Genomic DNA, 17,262 nt, shown 5'->3' with positions numbered 1-17,262 from the left:
CCGAGTCAGGCCAGTGGCTTTCTCCCTGCTGACTGCTGATCCAGAGGTAGAACTCTCAGTTGCCATGTCTGCCTGTGTGCCGCCCGTGCTCCCCTCCACAAGGACAGTGGACTAAACCTCTGACCCTGTAGCCAGCCCCAGCTACATGTTTTCCTTTGTAAGAGTTGTCATGGCCACGGTGTCTCTCCACAGCAACAGGACACTGACTAAGATGACCCCATGCCTCTGCAGGCCACAGAACGGGATGTATAGGTGCAAATGCAGGCAGAACACTCCTATACGTAATCAAAAATAAATACGATTTTAAAAACGTTCAAAGTCCACTGCCTGAGGCTTTAAGGCCACTAGACAGAAAAATTTTCCTAATTTTGGGCTTATCTTGGGACCATTGGCTCCTGAGTCACCAAAATTAAAAAAAAAAAATCCTCTCCCTTATCTGTTTCTAGAGGAGAAGAAAATACCAGGTAAAACCAAAGGCAGGAGCTCCTTTCAGCAGCACTTGGCAGAAAGTGGTGGGTGCTCAGCTCACAGGTTACACCCCGGCCGGACACATCTGCAAGTGGTCTGAGCTGGTTCCCTGTGGGGCCAGGCTAGCGCCTGTCCCCAACTCCAAGCTGTGTGTCTCCTCCCTAGGGAGGCTCACCAACAGCCTCTTCCCTAGCCCCCCTCCTCCCCAGCCCCCCTTCTTACTCTCCTAGCTGATGTTTGTCCGTCAGAGAGGGAGTGGCTGTCTTAAAAGTTAAGAGTGTACCTACAATCAGGGGGGCTCAGTCTCCCTAGGTGATTTCCAGCTCAAATCCCAACCCCGGGCCTCGGAATTACCAGTGGAGCAGGAAGGCCACTGTGCAGGCAGGTGGGCTTTGGGGTGATGGAAGATGCTAAGGGAAGACATGGTTGGGAGGGCAGATGATGGGCTCAGCGATGGGCAGAGGCTCTTCCCAGGTAGTAGGGGATGCTCCTAAGGCGTGAGGCAGGGACCTGCTTGTGAGGCCGCAGTACCTGCCTGGGACTGGAGTTACAGACAGTTGTGAGCTGCCCTATGAGTGCAGAGAATTGAACCCAGGTCCTCTGGAAGAGCAGTCAGACCCTCTTCGCTCCTTGCCATAATTCCACTGGAGGAAAACTTAAACTCTCTTTTGAACTTAAAAAACCCCTCTGTCCATCTCCTCCCAGCCTGTTTGCCGTTTCCTCCCACCCTCCCTAGACAGGGTTTCTCTGTGTAGCCCTGGCTGTCCTGGAATTCACTCTGTAGACCAGGCAAACTTAAAGATGAGAATGTGGGGCTGGAGAGATGGTGCAGCAGTTAAGAGCACTGTCTGCTCTTCCAGAGGTCCTGAGTTCGATACCCAGCACCCACATGGTGGTTCTCAACCATCTGTACTGGGGTCTGATGGCCTCTTCTGGCGTGCAGGTGTACATGCAGATAGAGCACTCATACATAAAAAATGGGCGTGTGCCATCAAGCCCACATTTAGTGTAGAACAGGCTAGAGGCAGAAGAGTTGCCAAAGGGATTCCTGTTGAGAAGCCATGGAGAACCCACTGCTTACAGAAGCTCTGAAACCCATCCCTCTGGCGCGTGAAATCCAGACTCTGCAGCCAGGGCTACAAACAGGAACCCTGTCACAAAAACAAACAAACAAACAAACAAACAAACAAACACACCCAAAACAAGAAGGAGGGGGAAGAGGAGGACAAGGAAAGAGGAAGAAGTAGAATAATAAAAAAATAATCCAGATTCTAGGAGCCAGGCCAGGAATTTCCTCAGTAGGCTCCGATTCTCTTCCCCTGGGTTGGGCAGGGGTTTCTTCGCTCACTGGCAGGTTGTGCCACTGAGTCCCGTTTCCTCTGGAGAGTGTCCCTTTTCTGTTGCTGCCTTGTCCACCTCTAAAGCGGTCAGTGTGCAGGCTGCCCAGATGCAGCTGTCCATCAGCCGAGGACCTGCTGCGGGCTCTCAGAGCAGAAGCAAACAGCAGGAAGCTGTTCCTAGGCTGCAGTTCCTCCCCTACCCCTGTGAGGTTTCCATGGCAACATTGTCTCCTCAGAGATGTAACATACTTCTTTTGATCATCTGCACCCCATTCTCAGGTTTTCAGGGCTGCCTAATTTCTTTTCTGTTATTGGCTCTGTCCATATTTTTCTGTTAACCCACCGGTACAGTCTTCAAGGAACTGAAGTGATGGTACGGGCTGCCATACTGCAAACTGGACATCTGTGTGTGGGAGGGTCCCGTTCATGTGTTCAGTTGAGTTTTGCTACTAAAACCATTTTTTCTCTTTCTGCATCATCTCTCCAGGGTAGCTCGGGATGGTCTTGAACTCTTGGTGATTCTCCTGCCTCAGCTTCCTGAGTGTTGGGATTGTGTAAGCCACGCCTCTCTTCCTTTCCTCGTTGAGCCTTTTTGCTTCTATAGTCGTTCATATTTTGAATTTCATTTTCCTCTGCTTGTTTTCAAGTGGACTGTGTCCCTGCCTTTCCTCTCAGACTGCACTGTGTGGACCAGGCTGGCCTTGTGCTTACAGAGATTGCCTGCCTCTGCCTTTATAGTGCTGGGATTGAAGGCATTTAGCATCATGCCTGACCAATTGCTGCTTAATTTTACCTCTTATAAAACCTTGAGGGGAACAAATAAAAATTAAAAACAATAACAAACCCCCCAAAACCTTTCTGGAAGGCAACGGCACCAGCTTCCACCGGTTTTTCTGACCTCTCGTCCTGGAACTGGGGAATCATCTGGCTGCAGTTTTAGTGTTTCATCTTGGTCCAGGTTTGATTGAAGCCTCACCTGGACCACAATCTTTTCAGCCTTGAAATCAGTTTCTTTATTTTTATGTTCACCTGCCAAGCCAATGCTACACTTATATGTTTCAAAAAACATTTACACTTTAGTGCACATGTGTAGAGCATATGTGCCCTGGAGTACTTCCAGAGGTCAGAGGACAGTAGGAGCTGGGTCTCCCTTTCACCATGCAGGCCCTGGGATCAGACCTAGGTCCTCAGACTTGGCATCAGGCACCCTCTAGCCACTGAACCATGTCAGTGGCCCTTAGTTTAGATTTTTATTATAGAAAAAACTCCCTTTCAGAAACTGATTTCTATATTGGAATAGGCTCAACAGCTGTGACAAACCAGTACTTTATTTATTTTCTTTTTTGGTTTTTTGAGGCAGGATTTCTCAGTGTAACAGTCCTGGCTGTCCTGGACTCTTTTTATAGACCAGGCTGGCCTTGAACTCACAGAGATCTGCTTGCCTTCTGAGTGCTGGGAGTGAAGGCATGCATCTGGCTACAAACCAGGACTTTTAATGGCTTGACACAATGAAAAGGGTTTGGGGGCCTGGTTGGGCGATCTGCACTCGTAACTTTATTCCCAGGCATCATATCGAGGCACCAGGGGCCTAGGACTACCCAGACTTCCTAGGGATAAAGAACAGATCCTGGAGTTGAACCTGACCTAGACCAGCCACACATGACACACACATGACAGCATGAGCCTGCTGCCCATGCCTCAGTGGCCCATGGCAACCGAAAACATGTTGCTGCTTTCTCCCAGTCAGAGGGCCTGCCTCCAGGTGTCGGCACTTTCCTTCTCCCTCTGGCCTTCCATCCATCAAGGTGGAAGCAGTTATCTCTCAAGCAGTCCTGACCCATGGGTGATGATTTTAAGAGAACGGCTGCCACAAAACCCAAGACACCACTGAAACAGAATGCAAACGACACACAGGGATGTCGAGCGTCTTCACTACAGGGAGACCTGGAGAACAGCATTGTTTGGCTGGTACCATCAGATGCAATGTCCCATTAGAAGAGACCTTACAAGGCATCTCTTTATGAGTTTAAGGGGGACAAGTATTTAAGAATGGTCAGCCAAGCCTGGTGGTAGATGCCTGTCATTCCAGCTACTTGGGAAGCCAAGGCAGGAGGATCACAGGTTCAAGGCCTGGTTGGGCTCCATAGCAAGTATGAGGGCAGCTTGAGTAAATTAGCAAGACATTGTCTCAAATTCAAAAAAATAAGTCCAAGTTCCCCTAAATAAATCAATAGTAAGTGAACGGTGGGAGATGGTCTCAGTGTGTGTGGGGTGGAGGTGGGTGCTGTGGGGCTGCCCAGGTGCTGCAGCCTCAGGCTAAGTGGCCAGGACATCCAAGAGAAGTAATGAGGCAGACTCTGGGCTGGAGAGCGGGGACTGACGAAGCTGCAGGTGGGTTCTCTGGGTACCCCGGAGAACAGGACTCTAAGGACGTGAGGCAGCAGAAAGGGGGCCTACAACAGGTCTGGCTAAAGCTACAAGCGATTTGTCTTCATGGCTGAAGAGGTTGGGGAATCTAGTATTGAGGGTCATCTTAGTTAGGGGTCTGCTGGGTCAGTGGCCTATAGGGGCAGTGGTCTTCTGGGTCAGTGGTCTTCTGGGTCAGGGGTCTGCTGGGTCAGTGGCCTATAGGGGCAGGGTCCACTGGGTCAGGGGTCTGCTGGGTCAGTGGTCTGTGGGCCAGGCTGACTGTTGGGTCAGTGGTCTGTACGGAGTCATGGGATCTGCTCTAGCAGCTCTCAGGAGCTGAGCGGCTGGACGGTTGAGTGAACCCCCAGCATGCCCTGGTGGAGCAGGGTGGTTGGTGGCTGCTGAAGTTTCGGGTGAGAAGATGGAGAAAGGGAGTTAAGGGCCCCCAGTGTTTAGGGTGAACAGGAAGCATGCACGTGTTGGAGGCAGAGGACCCTGGGGACACTAAAGAAGCCAGGACAAGAGTGCTGGGAGCAGTGGGGCTCCAGTGGGGCCGAAGCTGGAGCACAGGCGTGTCACACGCGGACACCATGGCAGTTCTTTAAATGTTAAAGTGAGCTTGTCATGTCCAGCACTTTCACCTCTGTAAGACATATCTGAAAGAATCAAAAGCAGGGGTTTGAAGAGAATTTTGCTCACCAAAGTTCCCAGTGGTGTTAGAAAAGCCACAAGGCAGAAACAGGGCAGATGGTGATGCAAAAATGTGGAACATAATGGAATATATGGAATACTATAATGGAATACTATTCAGTCTACAAAAAAAAAAATCCTGATCCACTTTATAACGTGAATGAACCTAAAACATTATTCTAAAACAAGGCAGGCATAAAAGAACAAATAACGAATGACTGCATGCATGAAGTACATGGAACAGGCAAATTCTCAAGCCAGAATGCATGGTGTTTGATGGGCTGGGGAGAAAGGAATGGCAAATTTTCTAGATATTGGTAAAAACCAAAACCAAAGCAACAAAATCATTGAGGCCAGGAGCTGTGCCTAGGGGTGCGTGTGGCATCTTCTAGGCTCCCCGAGGTGGGGTGCGTCGGGAGGGAGAGCAGGAGGGGCAGCAGGGCTGTGCCACATGGAGGTTGTCTGTGGAGAAGCAGATCTGGGAGGAATGCTGGCAAGCTCACAGGACAGCAGAGGGTCGAGTCTCGGGAAGAATGTGGACACAGATGGGGTCAGGGTGGCTTGGAAGAGGCAGCGGGGATCCAGGAGACGTTTAGCACAGGGACGGACAGTGAAGTGGCCGCCAGGCCCACCTCTTGCCAGCCACGGGACAGCTCCTGTTTGCAGCGTGAGGGTGAGCAGTGACTTGGAATGGTGCCCTCTAGTAAGGCTCTGAATAAGGAAGCCGCTGGGCAAAGAACTGTGATTCCAAACAGTTTAATGTAATTCCAAGACAGTGTGATCACATCTCTACACATATACAATATGCATATGTGAGTTTACAGATCCAATTAATAACTCGCTTCACCTCAGAGACCGAAAAAAATGATCAAAAAGAAACTGAGTAACAAGCTATAACAGAGTTCACCACAACAGGACCCCCCTTCCTCACCCTACAGTTAGTAATATTACAATTAAAATAACTATATTCTTCTATATTTTTCTGTTAAAATCATCTCATAAATTTACAATGCTATTATTAGTTTCCAAGACTAATATAAATTCACTCCATTTTTCTACAACGAAAATGATGATTAATTTAGAAGCGCACGACGTCATGATGAAAACAAGCATTTTAGTAGCAACAACTTCATCAGTTAAGAATTAGTTTTCTTGAAAAACATTCTAAAGCCAAGTAAAATATCCATCCTTATAAGATACCTATAATGAGACTAAGGAACAGGTTACATAGAAGTCTACGACACACTGGTTTGTCTTTTAAAAAAAGTAGACATTTATAAATAAAAAAAAAGAAGGGACACGTCACAGAGGAAAAAGAGGTACACAAGAAAATACTGTTGCACGCAATAATCCCCACACAGATTAACATGGATTAACACTTTATTACAGAAACCGTACAGTGAAGGAACACGACAGGCCAGGGCTTCCAAGAGGTTATCAAGACTGAGCTGAGCTGAGCTGAGCTGGCGGAGAAAGATCTGGGTGAGATGACCTGGGGGAGGGGCCTCCTTCCTTGGATTGGGGGATGGGCTCTGCCAGGTCCCCTTTTCCCTGTTCTTGTTCTGGGGAGCGTGTCTTTCTGTCCCGAGCATCCTGAACTCACAGGCAGCTGAAAGCTAAGCATTGCTACAGATCTCTCTTGCCATCTTCATGGTACCACATTTTGGAAACATGATAAATATCAGGCTGCAGCTCAATTCATGTAGTCAGCGCAAAACGGGATGAGAAATTCCAGTCATTCTGATCTGTGTCCCCTCACTCTCCCAGGCCTCTGTTGCTGGCGACCCAGGGAGAGCAGCAGAGGCCTCAGGGCCTCCCAGCTCAGTGAGGTGGATGGCGAGGGCTAGGTGCTGAGGCCTTAGCTGCGTGTGAAAGAGCAGGTGTCTTGTTCATTGGACACATTGAGGCTGGCTCCAACCTCTAAAGGGCTCCTCTTCTTTCTCATCCATAAAGCTATACTTTTTTTTCTATCAGAAATTTGGCTTGATATATATATATACACAAACATATATATCACCATCTCTACTATACAGTCTTCTACTACACTAGGAATCCTGCAGCCCCAACATACGCCTTTCTTGTCAACTTCATTTGGTTAAAAAACACACACAAACGAGTGAAGGGTGCTTTGGGGGCTAGAAATGATTGTGTGCCCTGGGTAACCCATGGAAGAAAGCCAGCTGTCAGAGGGCAGCAACACAAGAGAGAGGGATATGGAAGGCCAGGAAGCCAACAGACTTGGAGGCAGTATGGACAGGACCTCTGCCTTGAAGGGCATGTGGGGGGTGTGTGTGTGTTCCACTCGGAGTCACAGAAAGCTAGAGGATGGTACAGTCAACTTCCCATGTCCTTCCTCTTAACGGGAGCCACAGTACTGACACAGCAATAGCAGATAGACCGCCCAGCAGCCCCACAGGCAGCCAAGGAGGCAGGAGCAGGCTCCCAGGGCTAAGCCTCCTAGCTGGCTCTTAGGCTTTCTGGGAGTCCTGAGTGCCTGAGCATGGATCTGTGGTGACAGTAGGGAGGCCTGAGGTGAGCTAACACAATGGGGTGGGGCCAGGAGAGATTCATTTGGAAATAGGTTGAGAGGGAACTAAAGAGAGCGGACAGCAGAGCCCTTTTTAAAATACAGTATTGACTTTTCAAATAACAACGAAAAGCCCATTTTTATACCTCTCATTTTTAAAAACATGGGTTAGCTCCAAAGACAATGACACAAAATTTATTTGGTTTATTAGTGCAAAGGAAATGACACACACACACACACACACACACACACACACACACACACACACACACACACACGGCAGGAGCCTGGGAGTATGACTATAAAGGGTGAGATAAGAGACATTCTAACAGGTCACAAGAGCACGCTGTGAGCACCAGCCACAGGCGCAAAGCAAGCATGGGAGGGGGCAGACCCTGGTGCTGGGGTGCTGGAGCTCCCAAGGTGTCTGCTTGGAGGAATGACCACATCACACCACAGATCGCCACAGGGCTGCCGCAGTTCAGCGACGGCACAAGAGAGGACAAAACTCAAACAAACCCAGTCCACACTGGGTTGACACAACACAACACAACCCCAAACCCAAACCCAACAAGACTGTCGGGAAATTGACACTTCTTGGCTTCTGCTTACAGTGGAGCCCACTCTTGTCTCTGCAGCGCATTTCAGTCACTGTAAATCCCCTCTGTGGACCCGGTCTCCATGGACCATCCTGCACTCCCCTCACCCCTCAGCTCCTTTAGCTCAGAAGCCAAGGCCCACGCTCTGAACTGGGTTCACATCTTAGCCAGACAATGGGAAATTAAAGTACACTTCCTTTTACGTGGGTTTTGTTTCAAAGAAAAGACCCAGTCAGTGAACATGGGCCCAGAGGTACAGCTCTCCCTCTTAAAATGCTGGCCAAGGTTCAGCGGGGACCCTGAAACAGCAGCCGTATCTTCAGAGCTGCTCCGGGCAGTGAGCGAGCTAGTCACAAAGGAGTCATTCGAATCAAGACAGACCTGATGGAGCAGGGCCCATGCCTCGATGCCCTCCGTGCTGAAGAGAGCACCGATGCAGCACGGCGCAGGACTCTGAATCTGGCCCAGGTTCAGGACTCACCCTTTCCCATCCCTCTAGACTTCCTTTCACATTCTCTCAGGTTCACTGGGAAGCAACAATAAGGGAAACACACATATCGGGCTACACAACAGTATGAGTGGAACATGCCTGCCTTGGGGAGACACAGCTTCTAACACAAGAGCCAGTCAATCACTGTGGTTGAAGATGTCAGTTATAAACAATTTTCTTTTTAAAAAGTACCAGGTTAAATGTAAACTATAAAATACTTTAACTATAAAATGTAGCCAGAAGTATGCTTGAGTATCTACAGTCAATTGTGTAGTTTACTTGATATTGGAGAAATCAAAGGGCATGTTACAGTAGTGAGAAACAGGTTCCCCGTGCACTTGAACATCACATTGGTTATGACACAGAGTCATCTCGTCTTGGTTTCACTTCTAGTGTAGTGATGAGCTAGTCTCCGAATTCACTTAGGCAACAGTGACCAGGGTATGCATCAATCCTCAACTTTCAGCCCAGAGAGAACTCATAGTCTTTTAAATCACAAGATCAAGCTGGCTACATGATTTCAAAAAAGGCTAAAACCAGGACAAATGCCCACATTTGAGGTAATTATTGCCATTAGGTCACAGTTTGTGTAAGATAATGTAGCTAAAACCTTCTGAAAACATCATTAGGTGCTCTGTCGGAGTTCTAGAACACCTACTGACACCAACTAGAATCTCAGATCCACACTAGCTGGGTTTGCTTCCAATGGATTTTAAAGTTCTAGAAGAATTTAGAACTCGTGTAAACGACCTAAGAATCTAGGCAAACAAGCCTGGAGCCGGTCAGTAAAGACATTTTTAAAAGAAAAGAGAAACAGGAAACCCAACCAAAACAACTGAGTAGATACTCATAGCGCACAATAAAAGTTTGAAGAAGCTGAAGTCTAGTCCTAAAGCATTTCTAGATTTTTGTCATCTCTCAAGTGACCTGAAACCGTGTCTGTAGCACTCCAACCTCTTGGCAGCCAAGGCTGCCTCTCTTCCTGGGGCTGGCTGCTTTGCTCAGTTATGCTGTTGTCAGTCTCTGAGAAGGGCGCCTCTTGAAAGGACACACCATTCTGTTCCTCTTCCCAAAGTCATCTTGTTCCCCCCCCCCTTTTTGTTTCTTCATAGAAAAAAAAAAGTTCCTGGACACAGACCCACAAGGTATTTACAGATTTGGCATGAACCTGGCTTTTGGTTCTGTCCAGAGCTGAAAGGTGGGTCTATCTATTACAGAGATCAGAGTTGTCATGATATTTATCAAGTACAGTTAAAAAATAGCATTTTGGAAAAAAATATATACTTTCAGTATTGCCTTTCTAGGATTAACTATAAGCAAGAAAAAAAAAGTTATTTATTTAAAAGAAAAGAACACTTTCCCTTCACTCTTGTAAGACTTGTAGCAGCTGACTAAAGCTAGTTGCTGGAAAGAAACCTGAAAGGAATTCTAGGAATCCAGAGAAACTCCCCAGAGTTTTCCTCACACCAAACTCTGCATTATCCATGTGCATCCAACCCCAGAACCCTTTGCACAGAGCTTCGTACAGGGAAGGCAGGGTATGACATTCTGCAAAGGACTGTCTTTGCTACACAAGGGAGGCAGCTGAGGCTGATGTCCGGGAGCTCAGCTCTGGAGCCAAGCAGACAAAATGTCAAGACCTGACTTTCCTTCTTACTTGCTGGGTAGCCTGGGCGGGTTACAGGCTCTGTAAAGCAGCTGCCTCACCTGTGGTGGTGCTGCCGTTCGTCACGGGCTCCTCCAGCGGTTAGCACAGTGTTTGGCACACAGGGAATGGGAGCGTCGGTGAATGGCTCATTAGAGATAGCAGGCTGCTCACTGCAGTTAGTTAAATAGGGAAACACAAGTCCACCTCAGTTAAGTCCTGACTAACAAAAAATAGAATTAGAAACTCAGGGATTCTGAGATGTATCACCTTTTCCTTTTACACATGACACTCACTCATAGGGCCAGCTTTTTCATCTGCCAAGTAGGGGATGTCCACTTATTCCCAGGGATGGGTGGCTGTGATGGGCCTTGAGAGGGTGCTCAGAATGGGCTTGGCATACTGCTGGTCCTTACATGAGGGATACTGCTGGTCTGCAGCAAGAGGCAATCAGTGTAATGTTCTCCTGTATGGGTCTGAGATGAGCAACCCTGAAAGGACTGTGGGGTGGGGAAGGATTTCAGCTTAGGAGCCAGGAAGCATGAAATTCTGTGGCAGAGAGCCTGCAGGACCTCTCTTCTGGCAACTGAGTCAGAAGGGAAGAGACTGCCTTGAGTTACCTCTTACAAGCTGCCCAAAGACTTGGGAAGCCTTTCCTCAGTTGGTCACTCCAGTGAGCCATGGTGCCGAAGTGTTCAAGAGGTTTCTTTTGCGATTAAGGAAGCCTCACTTTGCCATCTTTGGTTCTCTAGTGGTGTGACATGTGTGTCTGAGGCTGTCTGTAGTGACCAGGCAAGTGGACAGATATTGCCATCGCAAGCTAGTCCCACACAGTCCCACACAGTGTGGGCTCATCAGGGAAGGTCTGCTTGCTTGTTTTCTAGCTTCCCACAGTACCATGAGATCAGTTAAGCACAAACGAGCACTGTAGGGACCGCAGTTCCCCAGGAGCAGCAGCATTTAGGGCCACCACTCCACTCCTCCTTGAAGAAGAATGGTTTTGAAATAAATGCAATGGAATTAAAAAAAAAAAAAAAAAAAAAGGAGGCAGGACAGAGAGACATTGCATCATTGAAGTCATTATTGCCCAGAAAGGCACAAGGAATGACATTTGTCCATCTCTAGAGGTGTCTTTGAAAAGATTCTTTGGCTATAGAAAGGGACAGTTTTACTTTCCTTTCCAGTTTGGTAAGGACATCTCTGGCCTGCTTAACTTTTAGGCTTCCCCACTGGAAATCTGTACAGCACACACGAAGGGAAGAACATGAGGAGCACAGCATGTGAGACCCTGGGTCAGAATGTGTTGTGCAATGGCTGCCTGGGGGTTGTGCAGCCTCAGACTGGGCCATGAAAGGATTATATGCCTCTGGTGGAATTCTGTCTGCTAGCTGAGGGCACTAAGCAATTTTCTTCTTTCTCTTTTCTGTCCTAGCAGCTACTTGGCAGGTCAGCAAGAGCCACGCCCATGTCCTACCCTCCCTCAGACAGATGCTGAACCTGGAAGGAGGGCCAGGGTGGGGACCCAGTCACCCTCACCACCATGAACCACCAGCAACACTTCCCTAAGCCTCCTCTGCACCGCACACTGGTTTCCAAGAACATTAACCCCTCACTCACGATCCCCCAGACCACTCTTCCACCACACACTGTTCAAAATGAGTGTGTGCAACTCCTGAGACCCAGTTCAGGGAGGTCCTGTCAGCTGTGCTAACCTCCCTTCCTGCCCTGCTCCACACTGTGGCGGGTCAGTTCCAGCCCTCAGAGGCAAAGAGAACAAAGCCAAACTGGCTTTTAGAGCTGCAAACAACTTTGCCACCAGGAAGGGGAGAAACTCAGTACAGTCAGGGACACTGGGCTGCCCTGTCCCCTTTCCCTCTGAATCACATCAACCGCATCCACTCCACAGGGCTAAGTGGCACTAACACCAGCCTTGCCTATTGGCCTGCTCATCCGCTTTTCCTGAAACATCGCCTGACGCACTAACACAGAGACATGGGTGCCAGGGCCCAGATGGTCAGTAAGAACCCAGCGAGCAACAGTCTGCTGACCTGAGGGTCACAAGTGCTACAGACCTATTTCCTTGAGCTGACCGTCTCCTCTTCCTCATGCTGAGCAGTGTTTCTTCATTAGAGAAGGCCCAGAGGGCACACCAGGGACACTCGGTATACAAGGCCTGAGAGGGCCTCCTTCCACTGAGTGCAGTTCTAAGGGCAGCAGCCTTCCTTCCATCTTCTTTGCAGAAGGGATGAAGTGCTGAGCACCTTGCTGGGAAGCTGGGTGAGGACGCTAACTAGCTGGGGTCAGGTGTGGCTCCTGATGCATCAGCACTGTACATGGGACTCGAGATCAAGGTAGGGGTGGTTGTGGGATGAAGGTTTGCAAAGTGGTGGTCTTCTGTTTGGGGAAGCTATTGCCTCAGTCTTCTCTTCACGGGGGCCTGTTGTTTCTGGATGGTAGCAGACAGTATATACACAACCACCACTACAGCCCTGGCACTGAAGGGCACAGCCAGGGAAGGAAGGGGTGGCTACAAGGGCCTACTGTGCCCTTCACTTGCCAGTGATTTAGAAGGGACTTGGCAGTCTGAGCAGCTGCTGGACTTTTTGCGAGGCGCTGTGTCCTCCCTATTCCTTTACTTGGCTCCCTGAAATTGTGTGCTGGGAGAGTATGTCTGGGAAGAAGCAGCCCAGGGAAATGGGAAGACGAGGGAAATACCTCACAAGGAGGCACTGGTTGCCCGTCACCTTCACTATACCCAATGGCTTTTAGGTGGGACCACTTTCTGCATTGAGGAGATAAGTTGTGACTTATTTCCAAATATACTAAAGGGAATGAGTAGGGAAGAGAAAAGGTCTAGGGCAGCTTAGAGAGAGGGCCTTTTTATGCTAAATGTTGGATGTGAGGCAGGTTAAAATCTGATCAGTAGTTCTGACATGGAGGAAAGCACAGAGACTGTGAGAGAAGCTGCCAAAGGGTCCAAAAGACAGTGGCTGTGTACCACAGGTGGGCTGTGCAAAGAGGAAGGCCCCAATGTATCTGAATCTCTGCTTTGTGGCAGGTCTTTTTTGCAGCACTTTATGGGACAGAGATGCTAGAAACGATTTTCCTAATTCTAGGGCCTTTCCTGTTCTGACATCTGTATGTCCCTCCAGTCTACTCATATACGCACAGCTAGAATAAAATAAATTTAAATATTACAAAGGAAACACAAAGATCCTTGGAATAAATGTGTACTTCAAACCCTGACTAAAATAGCAACAAGGTGATAATCATAATTACAGTGGCATAATACAAATAATCAGTACAATAATACTAACTTTGTGAGCAGCAAGGAGCATCCATTCCTGATCTGGAAGGAGAAAGGGAAGGACACGTGTGGGAGAAAAGCTTCAACATAAGCAGACAAAAAGAGATCCATCCCCCAACCCCCTAGAAGAGCAGCTCTAGGATGTGCTGGCCTCTTGGTGCTGCCACACAGTGAGGCAAACCCAGGCCCACTTTCAGCAAAGACTTAGTATGGTGACTTAGTATGAGAAGCTCCCATGGGAGCCTGGGGCCCATATCATCTGCCACCTGGCCACTGCAGACTATGTGACAGACGGGTTTCCAAACTGCTGGGCTCTAGGAGCCTCTGGCTCAGGGGTTCTCCAAAGACTTTGCTCCCTCTCTGAACAGATTCTTTTCCTGTTGCCTCACTTCTAGAGAAAGCAGTCTTGGGCTAAAGGGGTTCTGACGAGGATGAGGAAAATGCAGCTGCTTACTACAGGCCTGTACCATCCATTCCACTTCATGTCCTTGGCTAGAGGTGGGGCAGGCCATGCCCCATGCACTGAGACATACCCAGTTTGGGACTTGTCTTTACAAGAACTGATGGTGGGGAAGTTTTCAGAGTTTTTCACAGCTAAAAGCTAAGTAAGCTTGGTCACTGAAGGAGGGCAGACATCGCGAGGAAAGCCTTTCCCAGTACATTGCTCAGGGCCTGCAGAGGGAGGGCGGAAAAGGAGGCTAGAAGATGCTGTACTGCTGGCCAGAGACCTCTCTACCTGAAGATGTGGATGGGGGCCAGCTAGGGCCACGTTAGGATCAAACAATCCATACCTGCTGCTAATATCCATGGCTCCAGTTTTTCAGTAGGAATAGAAATCACCTATCCACTCCACTGTCCAGAGCTGGAGCAAACATCCAGAATGCAGCACAGGTGCAAAGAGGGTTCTGGGAAGATTTCTTTGGAGGTTTAATTGTCCACGGGAATGTTTTCCCAAGTGCAGTGGGCCACTGGCCACCTCATAAGTGGCCCTCCACCCCTCTGCTCACTGAATCTTTAAACGGCAGAGATCAAACTGTCTTGAGAGACTTAGGTTAATTTCAGGATAGGAGTGACAGCAAACTTAGCAGTGGAGTCTGCAGTAGGAGAGAGCTGGCAAAACTAGGAGCCTTCCTACAGCCTCTGGAGCTGATGGAGAAATACGCACGTGCATCTGAGATTACCAGGCTTCTTGTGGGAGGGAGGGGCTGGGGAAGTAACCAGAAATGGGAACAGGTCTCTTGCCCTCTGCCCATATGTCTCCAAGAAGGAGGTGGTGGGCTTAAAGGCTGAGGCTGATGCCTGGCAAAGCTGACATTCCTAAGACCCCCTAGTGCCATACACGGCAGGGCAGGGGTAGCGCAGGCAGGGAGTCTCTCTGGATCTCTGCCCTCAAAGCAGAACTCACCAAAAGAACCAGCTCTGTCACCAGTGTGCCCCACTAGATAGCTCCCACATCCCTCTTGAGATCCATGATTCTCCCCTTTCAGTTAGGCCGGCTTCTCTGAAATCCTTCTGCTCACAAAGAGCCCAGGAAAGACAATCCACATGACATTAAAACAATGCAAAAACAAAGACCCAAGTAAAACTCTATAACAGCTTAACACAGAGCTGAGAACATAGCTGACCAGCCCCAATCGGTTTCTTGGAGTACCAGTGGAAGTAAACCCTTCGCTGTGTCTGTCTGTCTGTCTGTCGGTCGTTAAGGCACTAGGAGGGAATGATGTAAAATCAAGACTGCAAGGGCTGTGACGGCGGTGCCAAGGGACACTCGGGGAGGGTGGCAGCCCCGTTCACACCCACACGTGCTCAAGCACACTCACTCGTTCATCTGGACCACCACATTGGTTCCATGCCTATGTTATATCACTTTTTTTTTGTGCAATTCTATTGAGGAATAGTCTATTGGTATCACTGGAGTTGAACACAAGGTGGGAAACAAGGGCGCAAGGTGCTACATTCTACTAGGGTGTCCACGACCACCACTAGCCCTATGCTACACGACTAGAGGTGGGTTCAAAGGGAAAACAAAAGCCCAGAAAAGAAAAAGAGACGTCAACACACATTATTAATGACATCTGAGAAATAACATTGCTTAGAGATCTATCCAGAATGCTCCAAAAGAGAAACCCTGCCCTTCTCCTGGGAGGGGGGTGGGGAGGGAGTTCTTTCATTAGTCTGGCTGACCCCACTATTTCTGACAAATAAGCCAGAACTTATTTGATAGACTGGGCTTTGTCAACCCCAGACTAACCCCTAAAATATGAGCCTCCTTGGGCCATGGCCTGACATTTGAAAGAGGTGTTGACCCTTTTGGAGTTCTGGAAGAATCCCTAATTTTCATGTTCAATTAATTAAAAATCTATTGGATTTCCGTATCAGGTGTCCCTGACAGCAAGTTCTTCAATGTCACTTGCTGCCATATGAAAATAATCTTTAAAAAGTTCATAAAGTTCTTCAAAAACTGGGGCCCCTTGCTTCCAGAATCTTCCTGTAGCTCTTCTTTTCCTTTCCAGTTTGGTGCAGAATGGGTTTGTGAGCTGTGTTTTTTTTTTTTCTTTTTTCCTCTTTTGTTACTAACATTTTTCTTTTTCTTTTTTTTTCCTTTTTCTTTTTTAAAATAAAAGCATAGATTTCCCCTCCTTAAACCCCACCTTTTAAAATGTCCTCCTCTGCTCTAAGTCCTCCCACTTCCTAGTTCAAGTTTCATTTGTGCCCCAGCTGCCCCCCTCCCTGCCCCATTTGCATTGTTTGTGTGCGGCACCTGCAGTATAAAATACCAGCTCCCCAGGTCGGTCTGGGAGCTCCTCTACCCCCTCCCCGAGGGCCTCCTCCAGTGTTTATATGTAAGGGTATTGGTTGACCTTGGCAGGACTCAGTGGGTATCCAGTGTAGACGGTGGAGGCTGGCGAGGCGCTGATATAGGTCTGGTGGGCAAACTGGGCCGGATACTGACTGGGATGGATGGTGGGTGAGGGCAGGACTCGGGGTCCCATGCTCACAGGAACCTGGTGGACAATGCTGGCCGGATAGGCAGTGTGCTGCACAGTGTGACGTGCTGAGCCTTGGGATGCCACCAGGTGGGCTACGGTGCCGGTGGAGCCTAGGGCCGTGGGCGCTGTGTAGGTGTAGAGGTGAGGCTGGGTGGGGAGGTGGGCAGCCGCAGCCAGGTGTGGATGAACAGTGCCATGGCTAGGGCTGTTGTGCGGGAAGGTATATGGAGCCTGGGCCATGGTAGGAGTGATGTAGGCCTGCTGTCGACGGTGACTCCCAGTGCGGTCTGCAGCCATGTGCTGCTGAGCCTAAGGGGGAAAAAGTAGCAGAGGGACTGTGTTAGGGAAGGAGGAAGAACAGAATGGGAAGCAACAGTGAAAACAGATGCTTTCCTTCAAAAGCAGAGAACATGAAAATTTGCTTGGATTGAGAAGGTAACGTCTGTCTGGCCAGTCACCAGACTAGGGTGACATTCAGCAAGTCTGGAGCAAAGCCAGTGGGACACTTGGCTGCAGGATCAGAGGGCCTTTTCTCTCCCTGACTGCTTTCCTCACATAATGTGAAAGCTCACTCTAAAACTGGGGTCTTCCAGAAACAGCCCAAGCAAACAGTCCTCTTTCCTGTAGAGAGCCCAGATCACTGTGGTGTGTGTGCAAGTCTTCAGGTGCTCCTTCCATGGGTCTGCCGTGCTGGGCAAGAGGGCCCTCTGCAGCAAGGCAACTTCAGGGACAGCCTGGGGGCCAGGACAATGGCAGGACCCCGTGCTCACCCTTTGCTGGGCTGACACAGCGGTCAC

The 17,262-nt window shown here is 48.9% G+C and overlaps 1 protein-coding gene across 4 annotated transcripts in view; it reads right to left on the bottom strand.

Annotated features, from left to right (window-relative positions):
• Positions 1-5,647: 5,647 nt before the first annotated feature.
• The window catches only part of Hipk2 (homeodomain interacting protein kinase 2), a 197,692-nt gene continuing 186,077 nt past the window's right edge, over positions 5,648-17,262 (bottom strand). For all 4 annotated transcript variants that reach the window (XM_021632133.2, XM_021632135.2, XM_021632136.2 and 1 more), the window contains exon 15: positions 5,648-16,774. In XM_021632133.2, the coding sequence (XP_021487808.1) occupies positions 16,313-16,774 (462 nt within the window). In that variant the 3' untranslated portion in view covers positions 5,648-16,312. The remainder of the gene's footprint in view (positions 16,775-17,262) is intronic.

This window comes from Meriones unguiculatus, chromosome 3 (genome assembly GCF_030254825.1).
Source record: "Meriones unguiculatus strain TT.TT164.6M chromosome 3, Bangor_MerUng_6.1, whole genome shotgun sequence".
NCBI classification, from domain to species: domain Eukaryota; kingdom Metazoa; phylum Chordata; class Mammalia; order Rodentia; family Muridae; genus Meriones; species Meriones unguiculatus.
This window is presented reverse-complemented; position numbering and strand designations above follow the sequence as displayed.